This window comes from Triturus cristatus, chromosome 2_2 (assembly GCF_964204655.1).
Source record: "Triturus cristatus chromosome 2_2, aTriCri1.1, whole genome shotgun sequence".
Lineage (NCBI taxonomy): Eukaryota > Metazoa > Chordata > Amphibia > Caudata > Salamandridae > Triturus > Triturus cristatus.
This window is the reverse complement of record NC_140582.1, coordinates 433,075,644-433,100,828: the sequence shown is the minus strand read 5'-3', so window position 1 is coordinate 433,100,828 and position 25,185 is coordinate 433,075,644. Positions and strand designations below refer to the sequence as shown.

The following is a 25,185-nucleotide window of genomic DNA, read 5'->3' as shown; positions in this document are numbered from 1 at the left end:
AGTAGTTTTTGCGGTAACCCTTCTTAAAGAAGTGTTTTGGAAATGCATGGAAATGTTGCGTTTTTTGGAACTCCCCTTCGTCCTGCCCCCTGGTTGACCAATCACCCCAAAACTTACCATGCGCAAACTAGTTGAAAAGTAACACCTTTCTGAAAAGTTTAGTGGAGATTCCTCAAATGGGGCCAAAGTTATTAGCAATACAAAAAACGTGTTTCCTATCGAACCGCTGACCTAACTATACCTACCCAGTGGAGACCGCCACTGGGTAATATATTTACACATATATATCTCATCAAGGTATGTAGGTGTGGTGTTAGCAATAGGGAATATTGCAATAGTAAAAAGATGGTTACCTCTATGTACTTACTTGCATGATATTTATAGTTTGTTTATGATATTTTCGTTACATGATATATCTACAGTTGCTATTCTGACATACAACCTGTGTTGAAAGTGTATGAGTTAACACATAAGGGCCTTATTTACAATTTGTCTTAGTAGGAAATCCACCAAAAAGTGGCTTATGAACAATTCACTGCATTTAGAGTGCCATTGAGATCAATAACCCATGATACAGTGGATGGAACATCTTACACTTTCGGTGGATACCCTTCATCTGCCCATCTCCAAGTAAGGGCCTTCGTTTGTCACATGAAAAGAGCATTTTTTGAAATTTGTCTTTTTCATCCTGCAATCCCTTGATGTTATATAGTTGAGGGAGTCCTTTTTGTCTGTTATTTCCTGGTATGCTTTTTCAAGCAAATTACAGAGAAAAGACTCACTCAAATATATAACATTTGCCTTTCACATTCCAATGACACTAGACTGTGTCATGTGGATATTCTTTTTAACTTATTCAGGGGGTGGCAGAATACCATTCTCAGTTAGTCAGTCAAACATCTTTATTTGACTAAAGAGACATGCAAGACAAACAAGTAAAACAATACAATAATACTGCATTCAGAAAAGAAAAACAGAATATTTTAGAGACATTTAAAACCATAGTCACCATAAGCCTAAAAATGCATAAAGCATTTTTCCAATTCCAAACGGCCCAATTTGCACAATGGGGCGGTTTGCATTCGGAAAAATGCTTTTTTAAATGTACAAAATGCAAAATGCAATTCGATAACTTGTTACTAAATCGCATTTTGCATTTGTGATTTGGTATTTGTTAAGGGGCATGTTTATGGCTTCCCTTCCAAATACTGAATCTGTAAGGCATGTTATTACGGGGAACAACCTTTACAACGCAACTTTTACAACGCACTACCATTACAACGCATTTTTTACAACGCATAATCCATTACAACGCATGATATTACAACGCAGGATACTACAACGCATTTTTAAAAAATACCTTTACAACGCATTCCATTACAACGCATACTACCATTACAACGCATACCATTACAACGCATAATATTACATTATACTTTCCAACACTTACCCTACTGATGCACCCCCTGGAGTTAGAATAGTAATTTTTACCCCTATACTATCCAACACTTACCCTACTGATGCACCCCCTGGAGTTAGAATAGTAATTTTTACCCCTATACTATCCAACACTTACCCTACTGATGCACCCCCTGGAGTTAGAATAGTAATTTTTACCCCTATACTATCCAACACTTTCCCTACTGTTGCACCCCCTGGAGTTAGAATAGTAATTTTTACCCCTACACTATCCAACATTTACCCTACTGTTGCACCCCCTGGAGTTAGAATAGTAATTTTTACCCCTATACTATCCAACACTTACCCTACTGTTGCACCCCCTGGAGTTAGAATAGTAATTTTTACCCCTATACTATCCAACACTTACCCTACTGATGCACCCCCTGGAGTTAGAATAGTAATTTTTACCCCTATACTATCCAACACTTACCCTACTGATGCACCCCCTGGAGTTAGAATAGTAATTTTTACCCCTATACTATCCAACACTTACCCTACTGATGCACCCCCTGGAGTTAGAATAGTAATTTTTACCCCTATACTATCCAACACTTACCCTACTGATGCACCCCCTGGAGTTAGAATAGTAATTTTTACCCCTATACTATCCAACACTTACCCTACTGATGCACCCCCTGGAGTTAGAATAGTAATTTTTACCCCTATACTATCCAACACTTACCCTACTGATGCACCCCCTGGAGTTAGAATAGTAATTTTTACCCCTATACTATCCAACACTTACCCTACTGATGCACCCCCTGGAGTTAGAATAGTAATTTTTACCCCTATACTATCCAACACTTACCCTACTGATGCACCCCCTGGAGTTAGAATAGTAATTTTTACCCCTATACTATCCAACACTTTCCCTACTGTTGCACCCCCTGGAGTTAGAATAGTAATTTTTACCCCTACACTATCCAACACTTACCCTACTGTTGCACCCCCTGGAGTTAGAATAGTAATTTTTACCCCTACACTATCCAACACTTACCCTACTGTTGCACCCCCTGGAGTTAGAATAGTAATTTTTACCCCTACACTATCCAACACTTACCCTACTGTTGCACCCCCTGGAGTTAGAATAGTAATTTTTACCCCTACACTATCCAACACTTACCCTACTGTTGCACCCCCTGGAGTTAGAATAGTAATTTTTACCCCTACACTATCCAACACTTACCCTACTGTTGCACCCCCTGGAGTTAGAATAGTAATTTTTACCCCTATACTATCTAATACTTACCTTAAATGTAATTTAATATTATGCGTTGTAATGGTATGCGTTGTAAAGGTAGTATGCGTTGTAATGGTAGTGCGTTGTAAAGGTATTTTTTAAAAATGCGTTGTAGTGTCATGCGTTGTAATGTCATGCGTTGTAATGGATTATGCGTTGTAAAAAATGCGTTGTAAGTGCATGCGTTGTAATAGTGTGCGTTGTAACGTCATACATCCGTTATTACTGTTTTGCGACTGAATTCCGGTCACAAAACAGTAATACTTTAAAAACCAGTTTAAAGCTTGTGTTAACCAATTTTCAAAGGGAAAGGGGTCCCCTGGTGGGTGACCTCTTCCCCTTTAAGAATGTAATTAAACGTATTTTTTAGGAGGAGGCTTAAAAACTGAAACTGCAAAGTTTCATTTTTTTCTTTTTAAATGCATTCAATTTCGTTTAGGGGAAAATGGGCTGCATTTGAAAAAAAAAGTAATTGCTTTATCAAAAAGCAGTCACAGACATGGTGATTTGCTGACCGAAGCAGGCCACCATCCCTGTGATGGCTGCAATTCCAAATGGATCGCAAATTGAGACCTACCTCATTAATATTCATGAGGTAGGTCTATTTGTGACCCACTAGGAATTGCTAATGAAACTCAAAAGAGTTTCATACATTAGCAATACCGATTTACTAATTGTGATTCGAAGAGAATCGCAATTAGGAAATCGGTATTCCTAATGTTAGTACATCTAGCCCTAAGTATTTAAAAATCCCAAACCAGTTTATGGTCTATGGGCATCAGGTCACTGACCACCTTATTCTAATACAATGATGAATAAAATTAACAACAGAAACACATATGAACCCTGAAGAGAATTGTTGTACACATACAACTTCTAATGATATCTAAAATGAAACCGTCATAGCACAGGTAACAAAAACGGCTTCCTCAGCTCTTGGTAAAAATGACAAAAAAAGCAATATCAATCATTGTTTGAGCCACAAGACTGTCACGTGGACAAGAAGTCAAATTATTCTGTACACATTTTTCCAGAGAAGCCAAACCTAAAGATTGCGAAGCGAAATCTAGGGTACAAGTCAGCTATAAACATAAGTTACGGTTCTATATTAATAACTGTGAAAATAGGAAGAGACCTTGGAGAGCTCCAGGATGATCCTCTGCTCCAAACATTTCTCTATAAGTAGTAACTCCAAAGAACCTTTACAACCTATATTTTCCAGAGAGGGTGTTTGGAAAATCTCTGCTTTGCTTAACTGACCAGACCCTTCTTTTTACATATTTATCTGGGAGATTTCATGCCTATTTGGAATTAATAAACAATCAGAAATAATTAAATGATTAAAAGATGTTTCTTTCTTCCCTGACATAGAATGCACAATGCCAGAGGCCAAAACCTTGTTTGGTCTTCAATACAGCTGCTACCCAACTTTTTACTTTTTGGGGCAGCCAACAGTCTATGTAAAAATACATTTTCTGTTTTCTAAATCCCCATAAGATTTTTAAAGGCCAATAATCCAGCCCAAGAGGTTGCACCCGAAATACATTGCGACTTGTACATTGTTAAGATCTCTCTAAGTAATTTCAACCCACTGTTTCCTCACAAATCTGAAAACTGCTTGGATACTGCAAAACAGTGACAATGTAATTTTAGTGAATGACCCCATGTTAAACCGAAATCCATAGAAACACTTGTGAAAGTCTGTACCAAGACAAACACCAGTAAGATTAAAAATATAGCTTCATCATTCAACAGCTGCGAGGAGCCAAGTACCAAGGTGGACTTGCTCAATTGACATAAGTTTGCATGTGATTTATATAGATCATAGCAATGTAACAGAAACCATACCCAGCCAATTGCAGCGTTTGTTGCTTTTCAAACATCTATCCAATCATTAATCAGAATAGAACAATCGCCCAAACAGGGGTATGTATTTTGAGTAATCATAATCGAAGCATAGCAATAGCTTGTCTCGTACACTTGTGACTTGGTCATTTCTCAAGGCCTTGTAGTTACAGAAAAAGCACAGAAGTTCAAAAACAGGTCAACGGTCATGACACGTTCTGCAGGCTTCTCTATCGTGTGTCACAAAAAGGAACATGAATGAATTTGAATTCCACATTTTCCTCCGCTGGCTCTCAATAGTGAAATATTTTTACTCTGTTTCTGTATTCATTATTCCCTTTTCTTCTTCATTTATTATTACTGGCCCCACTTCATGGGAACTTGTAGAAAACATTAATCTCTGCTTACTGACCTATAGGTTGTTTCTGGTGGCAAAGCTGGGCTGTAATAGCAGAAAAACACTGGGGAACCACTGTTATCACTATACAAAGGAGCACTAGAATTCCAAGGCCAACTATACCGACTCTAATATCCAGTTACCCCATCCCCAATCCAGCAAGTCAAGGGATTATATAGCTCTCTTTCCTGAATATCATGTGCTTCTTATGCTATGTTAATGCATACTATCTATGGCACACCAAATGTTCCCACTGTTGTTGGGGATGTAAGTACAACATTTCTGCTGCTTGACCACATGATAAACCTCACCCTCTTTGCCAATGTGATATTTATGGCCATCCAGTTTTGAATTACAACACTTCCTATAGCCACCATTTCATCCATAATATTTCCCAATGCTGCAGTTTTTTTTTATTTCCGATTGGGCCTCTATTACGTTTGCTGATTCATATATTGAAATCTATTGTGTGCAATTCCCAAATGTGGTACTATTACCCCAAATACGGTCAGCACTTTATTAACCCTGGTAAGCACCCTTTTTAATCTTATTTTTGTCTCTGATAATTAATTGCTTCATTTGGAACATTCACAGCATGACAAAAGACAGGTAAGAGCTTCAATACCAACCCTAGGGTATGCAAAAGTAGGCCCATTGTTCACAAACGAAGAATATTCCCTTATGCCCTATCACGGTTGGGGAAGCCATTGCAGCCCATCCATACTCACTGCTATGAGGTAGCAAAGCTATTTATTAGTGGGAGGTGCTATTGCCCAGAAATAGATGATTTATGATGCGGTTATTGCCTGCCTGTGCTGGTAGCCTAATGATCAGGATATTTTGGACACATGGAGGATCCATTATTTGTTGCGGTACTTTTAAATAGAAATGCAAAAAAAGATGGATTTAACCCAGATCTGTGACTTGGGGTGAATGTTTGATTTGTTAAGCATTCTGTCCATCATCTGTTCTTTTTGCGTTTGTCGCCCTAAGTGGGAAGTGTATGCCCAGACGTGGGTCCCGTGCACATGTGGCTCTAGATTCAAGCTAGCCTGCTGATGAGGGGTGATACCCCGAAATCGGTCTCAGGCTGCTTGTTTCTGATCCAAAGAGAACCTGGCTTGGCAGTTCCGGCTGTACTGTTCCCATGGGAATTAGGGTCAAGACAGATTGGCATCTGGCTGGGTCCAAACTGGAATGGTATGGTGAGCAAAAAAACGATGGACTTAACCCAGATCTGTGACTGGGGGTGAATGTTTGATTTGTTCAGCATTCCATCCGTCATCTGTTCCCTATGTATTTTTTTGCCCTAAGTTGGAAGGGTAATGCCCAGACATGAATCCCGTGCTTGATATGCCACCGGATTCAAGCAAGCCTGGCTGATGAGGGGTGATACCCCGAAACCGGTCCCAGGCTGCTTGTTTCTGGTCCAGGGAGAACCTGGCTTGGCAGTTCAGGCTGGACTGTTCCCATGGGGAGAAGGGTCAACACTGATTTGCATATGGCTGGGTCCAAACTGGAATGGCATGGCACACAAAAAAACAATGGATTTAACCCAAATATGTGACTGGGGGTGAATGTTGGCCCTGGTTTCCCCCTTGACCGTCACCTACCCAGCCGGACATTGGACACAGTTCTTCCTCGTCTCCCTGCTATGGCTCCTTCCTCCCATCCTTTCCTACAAATTCTCTCAACCTTGTTGTTTGTTTACTGTACCTTACTACGCTATTGTAACTGATGTAATTTGTAACGCAATGTTCCTCTCGTATAGCGCTCTGATACCTCCGGGTCTAGCCAGTGCTATATAAACCTTTTTAGATATATCTTGTAATGCAACGATCCTCTGGTTAAGCGCTCTGATACCTCAGAGTCTAGCCAGCGCTATATAACCTTCTCAAATCAAATAAACTAAAAACTGGTTTTCCTGAACGTTGAGACCTGAGCAACATGACTGATGCCCGGTGGAACTGCTAGACAGCTAATGATGATATTGGCCCTGGTTTCCCCCTTGACCGTCACCTACCCAGCCGGACATTGGGCACAGTTCCTCCTAGTCTCCCCGCTAATACTGCTTCCTCCCCCCTCCTGCGAATTCTTGAAACATTGTTTATGTGTACTGTACCTTACTATGCTCTTGTATCTGATGTAACTTTTAATGCAACGATCCTAAATGTAAAGCGCTCTGATACCCTCTTGGGTCAAGTTCGCGCTATATAAAAAATTATAAATAAATAAAAAATGAAAAAAAAATGTTAGATTTGTTCAGCATTCCATCCATCATCTGTTCCTTTTGCAACTATTGTTATGTATGGCAGCATTGGTTACCCATCCTATGTTTAAGGTATTATTCCTAAAAAGATCCCTGTTATTTCTGTGATTGCAGGCAATGAGCTGTACTTCTTCTGTTTCAATATTCTTATTAGGGACCAGTTGCTGAATAAAAAAGGGATAGAAACTAGTGTTATAAAACATTTCATGTAAAAAGGCACACTCAACAGCTTTAGTCAGTGGTACAACACTGTAAGTCATGCCATCCTCATGAGTAATTGGTAGATGTGTGCAAACGTAACATTCTGAAATATGTAATATTGAACTATATCTGGCCATCAAATTGACATAGTAATTGCCTTCATATATGGGCTTTAGTTTAGACTAATCCTCAGCTAGATCAACAGTAGCAGATTCTGTGTTTTTTATAGTCGAACCATTGAAAGTTCCTTGTTTTCCTTTAGTCTCTGGAATCCTTGTATGTTCCCTAAAGTCAATGGGCAAAATGGTTACGATTATTGCGGGTAACAAGGTATAAGAGATGGCTGGCACCCAAGGCAAACTCAACTTCACAAAATAAGTAAATGTTGTGACTTACTCCACTTTTAATATCCTCAGAATAATCAAGAAAGTCCTACCTTTTAAACCGGCCAGTCTGCAAAAGGCACTAGTTACAGCATTAGTCCTCTACAGAATAGATTATTGCAACAGTCTGCTTCAGACAACCCCAAAATACAATTTGAATAAACTCCAGGTACTACAGAATGCTGTGGCAAGACTCCTACAAAAAATCCCTAAACATTGCTCAGTGGCTCAAAGGCTGAACGAACCACACTGGCTCCCCGTTAAACAAAGAATAACCTTTAAGGTACTCTGCCTAACCTATAAGGCAATTCCCAACCTGGGACCAGCCTTTCTGAACCATAGCTTCAGGCAGTATGTTCCAGCTAGGAAACTTCGCTCGGCCTCGGCTAATTTACTGATACAGCCCAGATTTAAGAAAACTAGATGGGGTGGAAATAGCATTGTGATGGAAGCAACCAAAATATGGAACACACTCCCCTTAATCATTAAAAATGAACCCAACCTGTTGTCTTTCAGGAAAGCTGTAAAGACCTGGCTGTTTAAATCATGGTAACTCGCCTGGCAGTCGTGATCACACTCGCAATCTGAAACAATCAGCAGTTAGACGCCCCTGGGCATTAATGTGCTATGAAGATAAAATTAACATAACATGACATAACCTCCTGAATTTTTAATCGTGGTCTCAGATATTAAGCCCTCCTCTTTTCTAGCCAGGCAGGCTTACAATTTCCCAGCTTTGTTTCCAATTACGTACATCCTGCCCTGTTTGTTTCTGTGGAACAACCTCGTCTCCTGGTATGCCATGGTCCTATACTCCAATTTTATAAAGAACGGGGCCCCTGAATATGAGATAATTCACCACAACAGGGAAATATACTTCTTGGAAAAGAGACACCTGGGCAAGGTGGATTTAACAAATCACAGGCATATCAACAACAATTAATCTCAATTTGGACCATACATATATCGAGCACAAGACAACCTAATGTCTGATAAATTTCTTTCCTTTTCTTTATTCTATTGATAAAAGATGATCACTTTTTTTCTCATTATAAAAATATTTCTCAATACAAAAGATATCTATTCAATTAGTAGCAAAACATTTTTTATGTAAAAACAATTATTGTAGTGTGCATACAGTAAATACTAATAGTTGCTCTCACATTTCAAAATTATCTTATCTCTGCATATTATTTAATTCTTTACAGAAGGAAAAATCATCATGTTTATTTCATCATATATTTACATAATTGTTTATACATCCAATGATTTCAATAGATCTCGAACATAAGTTATACTTTTACATCTTCAGTCAGTTGTTTGAAGATTATTGAAGAAACAGCCAATCAGGTTTCAGAAGCGAGAAGTTTTTAAAGTCCGTAAAAACATTGACACAGAAAGAAAGTAGGGATGATAAAGAACCTAAAGGAGTGAGATAAAGAGGCATAGAGTGTCTGGTGGTGGATGTAAGAGGCATGAGGTGAATTCAAGACTACGCAGCCTTGATAATCAGAACCCCTGCCATTAGGTAGTGCCGGACGCATGCTTCTGAGCAAAACATTAGGTCCTACTGATTCTCTTGGAAATGAAACTTTAGAGCAGGGGCTCCCCAACCAGTACTCCTTTGCTCTTCTGGTGAATGTCAGAAAAACATAGAGCACTTTCAGTGGGCTCACAGATTATTCGTTCTATTAGTAGAATGTTACAGGTTAGGCATGAAAAAATTATAAAGGGCAGTTGGGAAAAGCTTTCATTATGTGGAAAGTTTCATTCCTATGACCATTTCCACCCTTACTTTAAGTTGCATGCATTATAAGGTCCAAGCAAAATTTAGACTCCTATGTTTTACAGGAGCAACATCATGTGATGAGGAAACTGTTGCCACGAGTCAGAAGAGTGATTAATAGTCCCAGAGCTGAGCATTGTACAAATATTGAATATTGATTTGCTGTCCTGCTACCCCATAAGAAGGAAGAGTCCTGATCCCCAAGGATCTTGACAAAGTGCAGTGTGGCATGTGATTAACTTATTAAATAATATTTAGTATTGCCCTACATTATAAACAGATGTATATTTGGTGGTGAGGGCTTTAGTGCTCACCTCACTTAGAGAATATTTGGCCATCTATCTGCTATGGACAGTTTTATTAGGGTGTATGGAATATCACTTCTGCCCAACAGCGACTGTTTTCTCTACTACACTCCAGCTACATTCAGTGATTAAAATAAAGAAAAGGGTATTAATGGATAAGCACGTGTTAGACATGTCATCCTTAGGGTGGACTTCCCCCAAACGTTTTGCCTGCTTACCTGCTCTTTTTGCTGATTCTTTGTGTTAGCCGTAGGACTCTGAGCACTTTACTACTGCTGACCAGTGCTAAAGTGTATGTGCTTCTCCCCCAAACATGGTGACATTGGTGTATGCACAACTAACATGTTTAGTTTACTTGTAAGTCCCTTGCAAATTGGCATACCATTGACTCAGGGCCTGTGATCTAAACGCTGCTAGTGAGCCTGCAGCAGTAGTAGTAGTGCCACCCACACAAGTAGCCTTTCAAACGTGTCTCAGGTTTGCCATTGTAAGGCCTATGATTGCCGTTTACTGCCACTTTGATTTGGTATATAAATCCACTTGCCAAGCCTTAAACACCCCTTTTATTACACATAAGTCATCCCTACAGTCGGCCTTGGGTAGCCCTCAGGGCAGGGTGCTGAATAACTAAAAGGTAGGACATGTACTTTTAAGTCTTACATGTCCTAGTAGTGACAAACAGCTGAATTCATTGTTCACTACTGTGAGGCCCATTCCTCTCATAGGCTAGCATTAGGAATTCCTTAAAACACTTTTAAGCTATAATTCCTGATGAGAAAGAGTGTTGCTGCATCATGTTTTATATCTTTGGAATGGTAATGATAAATCCTATTTACTAGTAAAGTTGAATTTGACATTACTGTTTTAGAAATGGCACTTTTAGAAAGTAGACATTTCTCTGTTCATACAGCTCTGTGTTCTGCAGCCTCCAATACATGTCTGGGGTGGGTGACAGCTACACTTTGTGAATTCCATCTAGCCAGTCACAAACACAGGAACGATGGGTGTGACAGAGAACTCATTGCATTCATCTGCATTCCAATAGCTCTTCCTGGACAAGAAGAGAGGGTGTAGCTGACACACATAAATAGGCAGTGTCCTATTTCCCACACAAAGGGCTGACTGCCCCTCCTGATAGTCTGGCGCCAGGGCTGGGAAGAAAAGGCCTGAGTGCACTTCAAAGACCCTTCTTTGAAGTCACCCCCACTTCAAAGGCACAAGTGGGTATAAGTACTGGGGCTCTGACCCTACCAAGACAGTACAATACTGGACCTGTGAAGAACTCTGCCAGGAGTAAAGATGCTGTACTACAAGTATTGCCACTCTGCTTGACTGCTGCTCTGGAAGAACTGCTTTCCTGCTTTGCTGTGCTGCCCTGCTGTCTGCTGATCGATCTCTGCCCTGCTGAGGAGAAGGACTGGACCCATCTCACTTGAACCCAGAGTGACTCCAAGGGCTTGCTGGTGCTTGCCGCTTTTTCTGAAGTCCTAGGGCCATCAAAGACTTTCTACAACCCTGCAACATCACCCACCTGGACTCTGTGAGTCCTGACTTGCCAATTGGTGCCTATCCATTTCTGGGCCCTTGGAAGTGCTTGTTTCTGTGCTGACCCAGCCGAATCCACGTATCAATGACTTTGCACTGATCGGAACCAGCGCATTTCCCTTAGACGCTGACGCAGCAGCTGCCCGACAACATCGCTTTGACGGACTGCGCAGCTTGAAAACGATGGACTGCACGGCTCGACAATGATGCATTCCCTTCATCACCAAGGGGTTCATCGATGAAGTCTTGCTGACTGCGTAGATCGGAACTGACGCATCACCGCCTCCATCCACAGGATAGACAACGACGCAATACCTCCTTGCTTCCTCGCCTTGTATCCTCGACGTTGACGCTTCTTCCATCTAAGGTACTTTTTCAAAGGGACCTTCGTGAGTCCTGTAGCTGGCCTGTCCTCCATTGCGGTCGGCCTGAACTTTGGATTCACCCTGTTCAAGTGTGACCATGATTGTCGCTTTATGACTCTAAGCACTATATTTTGATTTCAGCTTTAAAAATGGATAACTCCAGTTCTACTTATTGAATATTTGTTGTTCTGGTCTTGTTTTACTCATAAAAATATTAACCATGTATGGAGTATTTTTATTTTGTTTTCAATATGTTACTGTGTATGCGCGTGTGTGTGTGTTGCACAAATACCTAATACATTGCCTCTTTAGATAAGCTTGACTGCTCTGTGCTAAGCTACCAGCTGGTGAGCACAGGTTATCTTTTAGTGTGTATTTAGCTTGCCCTAACTAGAGTGGTGGTTGCTTCTTGGACAAAGGGTACACCTCTGCTAACCAGAAACCCCATTTCTAACAGCACGGATCCACAAGAAGATGTAAATACCTATTCAAATGTTTGGTTCTTAAAAAGGTTGGTTTCTCATCTGGTCTTATAACACCACTGATCACCACTGCCTAGTGACATTTCATAAATTGAATATTTGGTGCTTTCACTTGTAAAGCTGTATTTGTAGAGGTAGGTCATAAAGCGCATGCCCTTACTGCCTACATCTTAAATGTGAAACCAGAGACATTGGCGACTTCAACAAAGAATTCAACATGAAACCTGTCAAATTGGCACCCAGTGACATACAAACAGATTGCAATGCAATGTGACTATATAATTTCTTAGGATTATTTTATTCCACCTGTATATTGTAACACATGTTACTTTCTGTCTTTTATTTGTGTGAAGCACACTATGGCTATTCCTATGTTTATCAAGAACAATATGGTGAAATACCCCAACAGATACAACAAGCAGAAGTTAGCCCGAGGATGATATATTACTTTGATGATGGAATTACACCACAGATGTACCCCGTGGATGAAACACTGCTAAAAGAATACATTAAGCGACAAATGTACGTACAAAGACTTAACAAACTTGTTGATTTTTGACTGCTGATGAACATTTTTAATGTAATGTCCCTAACTTTTTGCTAATCAGGAGCAAAGAATGAATGCAGAAAAGTACACACACGAAGGTGCCATGCAAACCATCACAAATCTCTTGCTTCAAATACTTGGAAAATCACCCAACCAACCTTGGGGGATGGGGAGAGGTACATTTCAGAACAGGAAACTCATTTGTATCATATGTCTGTCCCAATCACCTGCACAAACAATTTACGTCAAAATAACTTTCTAGATATCACCCCAAATATATACCACTGCATACACCTTAACAACCCACCATATGGGAGAGACTACAGTGAACTTATGTTTTAACAAAAACATTGACATGATTTATTAAAATGATTTATTAAGATGAAATGGAATTGGTCATCACTTGGTCTCAAACAGAACACTTCTAGGCTACATAGGTTCAGCTTTTTAAAGACTAAAAATATTACAGTGAGAAAATATTGCATTGTAAAGTGAAATAAAGGCAATAAAAATATTTTGTTTTATGAGATCCTAACACGAAATAAAAAAGTGTCAAAAGTGATAAACATCAATGGCAAGCATATCACACTACAGGCAAACACCTGTGAAATAAACAAAAAAAACATCAGTAGAAAGTCTTTCTTAAAGTAGTCTCTAGCTGCTCGATCTTTATGGTGAACGAGAAAGGGAGGCTTGGCTAACCTGGTATAGAATAAGAGTACCAAAAACCCTGAGACACTACAGCAGCGCCCACCACTGATACTGGCCAGTATTTGCTGAGTGCACCAGGACATGGTGAAAGGGTATACCAGTTGTAGTATAAGCATAGTTGATCACTGTTACCCTTCTGGGCATGGGTATGTGCTCTACACCCATGTTGCAAGTGAATTGTCAGGTTGTAATTTCTTATTTATAATTCATTTCCACCATCTCCTGTTGAAGATCGCCCTAACAGTTCATTTTTGTTTTTAGCTGTCTATGGGGTGAACTCAAACAAAGAAGCTAAAGGTCCACTGCCCCAAAGTTCAAAACAGACCAAGCAATATCTAGTGTGCAAATACAGACATCATCTTCTAAAGTTTAATAATTTGAAATACAATTTAAATTTTAAACTAAATTGCATTTTAAATTATTGTAAATTTTAAATTACATTAAAATTACAATTTAAAATTAATTTAACTTACATTGAAAATGGAAATGAGTGGTGTGCTATCTATTAAAACATAACGGGAATAAAATGAGTACTATGTTTTCATTAATTTATACTATATCGAGAGTTTGGTGAGTGCTGTCACAGCAGGGAGTACAGGTCTCGGTGGGGATGGTGCAGGTTTCGCTGGTGGTGGATTGCTGCACTGGCATTGCCCGCTGCCTGAAACATGGGCTAATATGGAGTTGTTGGTGGTGTTGCTGAAGTACAGTTAGGAAGGGTTGTGCACATTAGCGTGTAGGAAGAATTTTGAAAGATGGGGCATTTTATGTTTGGAACAATTTTGCTACCAAGCTGGATGTGAAGTTTGTCTCTCCATTTATGAGAATTTGTTAAACTTAGTCTTGCAGGCCGTTGTTTGGTTGTTTCACCATCAGCCACACACAAAGCTGAGATGTGTTGCCCCGAGGTCCTCAGGTTAGTAGCAGAAATCATGAACAAACATTCATGTAGCTAGAGCTCCCACCCCGCCATGCACAGTATTGTCAATACTGATGGCATTTAAGATGTGATTAGGGATGTTGTAAACGTAGTCAATATATATGTCATAAGTGATTTATTATGCAAGGTTGAAAGCAGTGCTACCTCCTGCCCACCAATGTTTATGTGCATGCCCCTGCTCTCTCCCTTTTGCCCACCATGTTCCATGGAGCTGCTTATGCCCCTCCTGTCTACTTTGCATGTTCTGTTGACCTAACAATGCTACTCCCACCTGCCCAGCATTGTCAAATGGCTACTGTCTGTCCCTGTCCCATTTCCTCCTGGCTTCCATCATCTGAGTTTCATGCCTCTATACCCTTTTTCCTGCCCTTCATGGTCCATGTTTCTGCCCCTCCCTTCTGCCCTCCATGTTCTGTGTGCTGCAACTTCTCAGTGTTGTCTGCTGTGAAGCCCCTGCCCTCATATCCCTACCCTCTGTATATGTTCAGTCCCTACCCCTGCACTCCATGGTCCTTTGTACAAGGCCCTGTTCCCTTCCTCTTTCTCACCACTGTTCATTGTGCTGCCACTAACCCTTCTGTCTACCATGTATGGTCTTTTGTGCTGCCATGCACTGTGTGGTCAGCTTGCTTCCCCCTGACCCCCCTCCCAACTTCCCTCAGTTGTCCTTGTGTATGCCTTTATAGTCTCCCTGTTGGCCTCCATGATGTCTTGTGCTTCCATTGCCCAACCTCGGTTCAGTCTTACCAAATGTCACAATTCAGGGAGTCTTTAGAATAACCAGTTCCTTCCTATTGTCTCCGGTTCGGGCCCCCGCTAAGCATCAGTGTCTTCGTTCGTGGGGTGTCTGGGTGATGAGGCTCTAGAGTCCGGGACAACAGCTGACGCCTGTAGGATTCAATCCGGGCAGGCCCTTATTCTGCTGGGGTTGTGGCTCTTGGCACTGTCTTGCGATTGGATTTGCTGGTTTCGGTTCCTGGGTCGTCCTTGAGATCCGGATTTCCATGGTGTCACTGTGGCGGGCACCAAACAGGCCCCCAGGGAACCTCTTGCATCAAGCCAGTCACTTGCCCCTCCTGCTGAGAAGAAAAATAATGCCTTACCACCACTCTCGACTCTCAGCTTCACCGTAAATAAGAGACTATATTTGATTCAAGTCTCATATACGACGTCTCACCACCAGGAAGGATCACCTTTGTTCTTGTACTCTCTGCATGTAATTCGGGTAGATAGAAATCTGGTGCCCTAATGTATGTCAGTGGCCTCGGCTGTAGGTAAGCTGCAGGATAGAGTCACAGTCCCAGAAGTTGAGGAATCTGGCTATAAGGGCCCTAGGAGGCGCCCCAGCCTCGGAGGGGTGACTAATGACCTATGCGCCCTCTCCACTGTGAAAAACTTGGAAAATGTCCTTGGGGCCAGAAAACCAGTCAGCCAGTCTTCCAGAAATAGTTCAGCAGATGAGCTTTCCGTTTTCTCAGGGAAACCTACAAAGCGGAGATTGTTCCTTCATGATCTTCCTTCTGAGTCTTCAGCCTGCTCATCGAGGCATCCCACATTTTTCTTGAGGCTGATTACTGTATCTTCAGAGTGTGGAGGTATTTTTGGAGCATGTCCACCATCTGCTCAGCGGTGGTGATCATATCCAAGACCTTTCGTAGATCGCACTGCAGTAAATTTACGTCTATGGCAACAGAGTTAATTTTATGTTTCAGCTCATCTTTCGTGGCATGTATAGCTGTGATCACCTCCATTATGTAGGGGGGTTGGTCCATATCTTGCGCCCGCTCATCTGGGTTAGTGGTTGGGCCGGCATCTGTGCCCCATGATCCAGGGGGAGTGGCTGGGCATAATCAGAAATGTTATTTGTCTGGGCTGCTTTACCACCCTGCTCTTTCACCATATTATATGGTAGGTTCTTAGCTTCTCAGGGATGCAAACCAGAGTTGGCACACTGGGGCCTGGTTCTTCCAGTCTATCACTGAGTCTCAGCTAGGTTGTCTTCTGCTCGACCTCTTCAGGCTGCAAACTATGCGTGTTGATATGGAGTAATTTCTTCATCCAGCTGCCCCAAAAAGATCTCCGAGGCATTCCACAGAGTCTATTAGTTGTTCCCTGTATTTCCTCCTCAGCTTCCTTGTTACATCGATTGTCACTGATTTTTCATTATAATTTAGATGATGCTGATAATTTAGCTCATCTGCTGAACTATTTCTGGAAGACTGGCTGACTGGTTTTCTGGCCCCAAGGAAATTTTCCAAGTTTTTCACAGTGGAGAGGGCGCATAGGTCATTAGTCACCCCTCCGAGGCTGGGTTCGCGCACACTTTCAAGTTTGTTTGCTGCTTTAATCTGTGTTTTTGGGGGTTCAGTTCCCCTCTGAGGAATTTGTGAGTCTCTAAAGTGTCCCCCAATCTTCCACCCCATAGGGGGTTTCACTTATTGCTTGTCGTCTTGTTTACGGCCGACAGGGTGGCTGACGGTTTTGTGTCTTTCCCACTGTGCTGCACGTTGTCTTTCACTTGCTCACCATCAGCCTGAGTAGGGAGTATGGCAATAACAGCCCCCCAGGTCCCGATCAAATGTCCATGTACTCCCGATAAGGCTGTTTGGTGGCATTCTTGGTTAGGGTCCTGTCAGTTCTCCACACACCTCCCTGCCATATCCTCGTTAATTCAGTTTGGCACCGCAAGGCTTTGTCAGCACAGCTGAGCAGACAGTTTTGTGTGCGGCAGAACAGGGCTTCTCCTCGCTGGTGGGTGCTGGCCAATTTGGCGCCCGTGCATCCGATGTACGACGCAAGTCTCTTTATGCTGTGCCAGGCCCCAGTAGACATGCAACTCCCTCGCCCGCAGCTGTCAGCCGTACCTGTTCAGCGCCGCACCTTCAAGGACCACCAATGATCATCGCGGGTCACGGACAGGACTCCGGCCCTATTCCGAGTGTCCCGATCGGCGTTTTTGGCTGCCTTTCTCTCTCTCTCATGGACGAGCCTTCCGCGAGTGTCGCAAGATGGCCGTTCGTCCCCGATGTTCACTGTTTGCTTCCACTTGTATTGCGTCCTGTCGGAGCCCCGATAACCCGCTGCTGACAGTCGTCGGGGGAGGAAAGGTACGTCCGTCATTTCTCTATCTGCAATTTACTATCTTCCACTGCCAGGATGATTTTGGATGGCGAGATGGCGGGAGCCCTCAGAAAACATGACTACTCTGCCATCGTACTTTGCCACGCCCCCTCCTATTCCTTCAACTTGTTGTCAGTGCTTGTTGGACAGGACATCATGCTGCATTGATCTGGTGAATATTAACTGCTTTAGGGTAGACGATGACCTGTTGAGGTCCAACACACTGACTTCACAGTTCAGTCCACTAGGCTACAGTGGGTCGTTCACAGTACTGAAAAAAATATGTTTTCTGGTAAAAATGCCAGAAACATGTTCTTTTCCTCAATCAAAGTCAAGACGTTATTGGAATGCTTCCTCCGAGTCATGAGATTGATTTTTTGTTTTGTTGATTGAGCAGCACACTGTGTGGACTGATATTACACAACAAAACAAAATTGAAAGCAGAGTGTGCTAATGGGATTTGCAGGGATCCATAAATATACTACCTTACAGTGTTCCTACACTTGTCCCGATAGCAACAGTACCCTACTTGTGTGACTGGGCTATCACCTGTGAAAGGAAAGGATTCCTAAGCCCTTAAACACAATGAAACATCAAGATTTTGCCTTGCAAATTGACCCATGCTGACAATATGGGTGGCTGCAACATTTAGGCCAGAGCTCGGTCAGCACCCAGGGAAACCTGCCGGGTATTTCTCAAAACAAGCCACCTAGGGTCATTTGGGGTGGTGTGGCTTGCGAGGTTCCCATTATCTTTCACTGCCCAGATTGCCCAGCAAATACAAAACTTTGGCTAAATCTCAGATTTTCCTCATTTCTGTTAAGAAAAATCCCAGAATCTGTGAAGGTCCATAAAATATCTACGACCTAGCATTCCTGCACGTCTCCCATTAAAAGCGCCACCCTAAATGTTCACCAAGTATTATTCATTTAGTACATTAATTACATAACATCATAACAGCAATGTATTTGTTATGATAATCAATTAGGTAAAGATAGAAAAGAATTTCAAAGAAGTCAATACATTTCAAAAGCAGATGCATACTACACAGATCTAAAATTACAATATATAAAAATCAAAAAATATAGTCGATGTTTTGGGAAGATGTCTAGAGAAGTCAATTATAATTCAAACGTTTTCAGCCTCATATGCCCGGATTATGGTTTTCACAGTATTCTGTTCAAGTAGAGGAATCCTCAGCCTGTTGATTTTGGCAGGGTTATTCAGATATTAACCATTTTTGAAAGATAGTCTGTCATAGTAGCCCTTTGTGACATGGCAGGCTGTATTGGGTCATTTCAGATTCACACTACTGCTAGTTAGGGTTTTTGCAGCCCTCTGCACCAGGCATTTTAACCTAGCAAACTATCTTGTCAAATATAAGTCTTACCTTACTTGTGATTACTCTGCCACAGCACAATAGGCTAACCAAAAAACATTGCCATATTTGAATCTGAAGTTTCCTGATTGGATATTTCTTCTGAATGGCTGGTGGGTTTAGGTAGTGACAACTATTTATTAACAGGATTAGGTAAGGTCATGAAAGTTGTAGGCTTAAGAGCTACATGACTCAATGTTATGTATAATTGTGCAGTCTTTTCACACAGCGGAAATAAGTCAGTCTCTGCTCTTCTCATTTGTCTGCCAGGTAGCGATTACTGCAGTCAATAGGGATTGATTGTAGCCTTAGTTGACTCTGAAACTAGGAAACCAAGTTCAAGTCCCAGTGTCAGCTCGACATCCTGTAATTCTGGGCAAATCACTTAATCTACATGAATCTAAAAAAGATAATCCGACCCTCTGTAATGTTATCTGGTGCTCACATAAAGCACTCCAATGCCTCTGGGCCTAGTTTATACTATGTAAAACTGCATGTAAAAAAAGTGACACTATCTTTTGTTTATTTTTGCATTTACACACTAGCTTCATTCCCTTTCTCTGTATATACACGTGATGCTAGCCGCAAGTAAAACAAAAAACACATGCACCTATCACCAGTCTCTGAACATTGGCGGGCCTCTCTAAGTACTGCAAAAAATAAAATTAACATCATAACAGTGAGTGCAAAAGGAAGTTTAGGTCTGTGCCATATCATGTTTCACAGTGAACGTTAATCAAAACATATACAGCAAATGTATTGATAAAAAGAACAATTAAAAGTGAGTTCCTAGTATTTCCGATAATTCTGTGCTTCTAACTAATATTTTTTTGCATTGGAATGTTAATTTCCTATTCAAGTACTGTCCCAATACGCTTTAAAATACTTTTGTTACCGCAAAAGTTTGTCATCATTTAGCTCCCTTATCCTAACTAAGCAGTGTATTATGAAAGGTTGCGATCTGCGAATGTGGGACACTTTTTTTTTGGGCTGCCCCGGCCAAATTTTGGCCACAATCCAACTCTGCCTCCAACCATGCCAGCTCAGGCCCACAACTATACACAAAAATTCTGATTGGACAACCCAGTGCAGTTACCAGTTAAGCAGAATATAACCATAGGAAATACCATTAAGGGACCTACAGAGCTGTTCAAGGGTACTGAAAAACCATAAACTGCGTTTCTGTGTCTCTCACATCTCATCATTCATCACTGCTACTCGCTGTGTCCCATAACACAATAATCGTACCTCGGTGGTCATCAAGCATAACGTGGAAACACTTTCCACATAGGATCACAAAACAAAGACAACGCCCTTCCAAATACACACCACCCTTTATGGTGTACTTCGCATCCCATGCTAGTAAGAGTTTCAGTGCCACACAAAGGGGTAGTAAGCGCGAAACAAATGCTGTAATACAATACAATACAATACAATAGAATATTTAGCATTTGTGCATCACTGAGTTATTTTTTTATCCTAATACAATTTTGTTTCCATCACACTTCAAAATTACAAAACTAAATTTACATCTTTGCTTTGATAATTTCTGATACATGTTAAAATATTTGTACTGTTTATTTACAGGTATTTTTATTTCTTTTGTATTAGAAACAGACTGACATCCTACAGTTCTTACTTTTGCACTCACATAGGGGCACTGAAATTATGTGATTGTGCGACTGAGGCACTTTTTCACATAATTATGAATTTGCATATTTGCTGCATAATCCATCATTTGCTGCATAATCTACAGATGTAAAAAACAAAACGTTGTTCCTATCTCAAACGCAACGAATGCTGAAACACATGCTACTGCATAGTGGAAGGTCCTTCGCAAAGAATGACTGGACACCTTTCAGTTACTTACAACTGTATTTGGGTGTGGAATTGATACTAATGAATTGAAATCTTTGCCCAAACAGTGCTAACGTGTGAAAATGATAAAATAATGAAGTAATACTTTACCAAAACGTGCTGCATTAAGCAGCATAATTTATGTTTTCTTGCTGCATAATTTAGTCAACCTTGATCATAATTTGGGCCTTCTCTGCCGCATAATTCCAGTAGCCCTATCTGTATCACAGCGATATTGTCATAGCTCACTTTACAAAATCCTCTCACTTTGCAGTCAGAGAAAGAAAAGTAAAAAAAATCACAATATTAAAAGAATAAGCAGCAATTTATCAGACAGCGCCTGACATTTTTGTTATATATTGATGAAATGAGTCAATTCTGACTCTCCTTTACCCAAACTCATCAGCTCATTTTTGGTTGATTTGTTTCAGTATTATATTCCTTGAGATGTTTTGTAGTCTTGGGCCTAATTCAGAAAGGTAAATGCATGTGTAAAGCTACTACTTCACCTAGGTGTAAATCAAAACTTATTTGCCATTCACCATGTTTGAGTGTAGATTTACACATATTGATTTTCATGCCTCCACTCCCTAGGTCGGGATCTCTGCTAATAGATGTACCTATGGCAAAGTATAGGGAAAATATTAAAGTGTGTCATTCTATAAAAAAAAATATTAAAAATAGTTTAGTAATAAATATACATATAAAATAATTTAAAGAATTTATTATGAACATAAAACTAATAAAATAAAATGTTACACCACCTTAACTCAGTAAATGAAATGTGTATTGAATAATTAATAAAATATTATATATTTCATTTATAAATCATATGTCCTAAAGAATAATTTTGAAAAATCCTACCCGCAGTACTATTTTTATTTATTATGTATTACATTTTGTTAAAAGTTAAGTGCACAGTTAATTTAATCTTTTTAATGTTTTAAACTAAATTTTAAAATAAAATAATTATTTGATAACTGTTCGTATTTTGTGAGACTAAAACAAAATGTTTATATATTTTAAAAGTTCGAATAATTGTATTTGTTTATTATTTCTTAAAGGGTGCTATTATAAGTTCCTGTCTCCATTATTTTCTATACAAGTGTGTTGCAATACTTGTGAGTGGCTATGTGGGGTAGTTGACATACTCAAAGGCTGGAGTACATTTACTACTGCTTTGCTTTAGGGCTGTAGTAACAATTAGTTTGTAAATAGCAATGGGGTTACTCCTTTGTGGGTGGATGGTTGTGGTAGCCTTTCACTCCCTAAACTCCTTCTCTCGTTTCTCTAAACTCCATACCAATTTGTAGTAAGTATTCCAGCCTTTCGCACCAGTCCCTCCCACATTTACTACGAAAACATAGGCATAAAGGTGTGATCATCTTTGCCACTATGGATGTATCTCCTACTTTATTACGCAGCAGAACTAGTATCCGTCTGTCCATTTCTATTATTTCTAATGAAGTTAGTGTTCTCCATTAATGATGTTGACTACTTAAAAAAATATAAGGCTTCATGCTATAGATAAAAACATTCTAGATAAGTATTCAGAATTGAGACATGGTGAAAGTATTGACTTATTAATGCAAAAATCAATATGTAAGGAGCAAGCACGCAAAAGGGCCATTTTGTTGGGTGAGGGGTTTATGTATCCAAGAATCTAAAAAAAAACAAATCTAACAATGTATAGACTTCATACATTTCATTTCCTTGAATTTGGTGAAGAATAATGTAGATTATGATGTGATTGAAATGTGAAAATCACCTGCTTGTATTACCACAAAATACCTCTTGATTGAAATTAATTCTGTGAACTTCAAAAGGAATCTAGTGGAGTAATGTGACCGATCACATCACAAACTACATAAATGATCTCAAAGTTGACATGATACATGATTTTCCCAATAACATTGACAATGAGACGACTATGGATAAAATATGATTTCTTTGCCTTTCTTCGTGGTTTGAAAAAGTTGCCTGAATTCCATAATGGCACAATGGAAATATATTAGTTATGATACTTGTTATGCGTGTTTGATAATATAAGATTTTTAGATTCATTTGAGCAGTATCAAATCGAAATAAAGTACTTCACAGCACATTCGATTTTTAAATATATGTTATGCACATTTGAAAAATATTTACAGTCTTTAAATTTTTTCAGTATTGATTGGGTCTCTGATATGTTTCTGTAATATTATTTTCCACAAGGTGTTGTTTGGGAATGAAAACCAACTTTAAAATGAACCTCATTTTAGGAAAATGTTTCAGTCACATAACATGGGCATTTTTTTAAAACTTTCATGTGAATGCTTTTTTTTAGTGAATATTACTTCAGTCCAGAAAATCTGGAGAGGGACTTTTTTCTTCGACGAAAGATGGACGAGCAGGGATTTCTACCTATTTCCCTTATTGCCAGCTTTCGCCGTGTCCAGGCTTTGACTACAGATGTCAATATTATTTTGCAGGTAAAGCAATGAATGTAAAACTCTTATGCATCTTTGTCCTGTTTTTTTTTTGTCTCATCCACAATGAATTATTATATACGCCTGTGTATCAAGTGAAGAAAATCTAGTTTATTTATGTTATAAATATTCCAAAATGCTGTCACCTGGGTTTGATACAAATTAACCAAGGATCCTAAATTCAAACAATGTTAAAAAATAGAGCGTATTATGTTGGCAAGAGATAAGCAGTCATGTCAAGCAGTGGCTTAAGAAACACTCAGTAAATTGAATTAAGGGTGGAAAGCATGTTAATTGTAAGTGGACACTAGTAATTGAATATTGATACAGCAAAACATGAGGAAGGGCTGGGAGGGCTCCCTTAAGCCCCACAAGATTAAAAATGTGCGTTGAGGGGACATTTCCCAAATCTGTAGTTGCATATGTGCGAGGGCCAAACTGCTCTTTGTGGATGCGTGAGTACAGCTTCCCATGTGTAGGTTGGCATTCATAAAGAGGATCTGCTGCAAGTGAAGGGCGGTGCACTAGTGCGGCTCAGACTGATTAAGCCCAGCCTGTTCACACTCAGCCCTCCTTGAATATTAAAGACAGGGAAGTGGCTCCGCTTTGATATTCAATAACACCCATGAGGGGCGAGGGGGCAGGGACTGCAGCCTTTCCAACCTTCGGCACCTCACCTAAGGCATTACCTCCAGGTAGTACATTGATCCAGTTAGCACATTTTTGTTGTGTGTATTGGACTACTGTTGGCATTGAGCCTTTTCCTCTGCAGCATAAGTAGAGCGTAGAATAGAGTGGTGTAGAGTGCAGTGGCATAGAGTAGACCGTTTCAGAGTAGAGCAAAGTGGCATAGAGTGGAGTGGTGCATGGTAAAGTGGAGTGGCTTAGGACTGGAGGGGTGTAGAATGCAGTGGCAAAGAGTGCATTGGTGCATAATAGAGAGCATTGGCATAGAGTAGAGTGGTGCAGAGAAAAGTGGAGCAGTGTAGAGTTAAGTGCCATAGAGAATAGTTGTGTAGAGTGCAGTAGTACACAGTAGATTAGAGTGATGCAGAGTAGAGTGATGCAGTGACAGAGTGCAATGGCGTAGTGTGTAGTGGCGCAGAGTAGAGTGATCTGGAGTAGAGAGGCTTAGAGTGAAGTGGCATAGAGTGGAATGGTTCAGAGTACAGTGTAGTGATGTAGTGTGGAGTGGAGTAGAGTGGGGTGGCATAGTGTGGAGTGGTGCAGAGTAGAGGGCAGTGGCGTGGAGCAGTGCAGAGTAGAGGGGTAAAGTGGAGTATGCATGGTGTGGTAGAGCACTGCCATTACAGATAATATATCTTTAACTGAAATGACCATTACATTTGCACTGAAATATAGTTTTAATGATAACAGCATGAACGCACAAACGATAATGTGCGGAAATGTCATCAACTGGTGTATTGATTTGTATTAAAAGTTTTGTTTCCACTACACTTCAGAATTACCAGAATTACCCCCGCCCCGTAGCCAGCACGATTTTCACATAAGCCTTCTCACTTTGAAGTCAGAGTAAAAAAAGTCAACACCAAGCTCCCTGGACGACAGAATCAAACATTTGACCTCTGTCTTTAAATTCACAGCCAATGGCTCTGTGACATGGAACACAGAGCCGGGGTAGGTGCAGAGGTGCACACAACACCGCTGAAGAGTCGCAAATGAGCGGTTCGCTCTGTTTAAGTTTTGTTAGACACTTATTTACCCAAAACGGGTCAGTCTGATTAACAAGGTAGAATCATGCTTTGATGTAACAAGGTAGACTCATGCTTTGTTTTACACATTGTGACTGATTATGAGATTTCCCAAACACTTGAACAAATCAGTTACATAGTAGTGTAGGTTGCTTTCTTCTGGTCCTGACGAA

At 40.4% G+C, this 25,185-nt stretch overlaps 1 protein-coding gene across 1 annotated transcript in view; it reads left to right on the top strand.

Annotated features, from left to right (window-relative positions):
• Positions 1–25,185, top strand: part of LARP1B (La ribonucleoprotein 1B) — a 574,280-nt gene that overhangs the window by 325,029 nt on the left and 224,066 nt on the right. The window contains exons 8-9 of the mRNA XM_085643073.1: positions 12,633–12,801; positions 23,159–23,303. Coding sequence (XP_085499199.1) covers positions 12,633–12,801; positions 23,159–23,303 — 314 coding nt within the window. The remainder of the gene's footprint in view (positions 1–12,632; positions 12,802–23,158; positions 23,304–25,185) is intronic.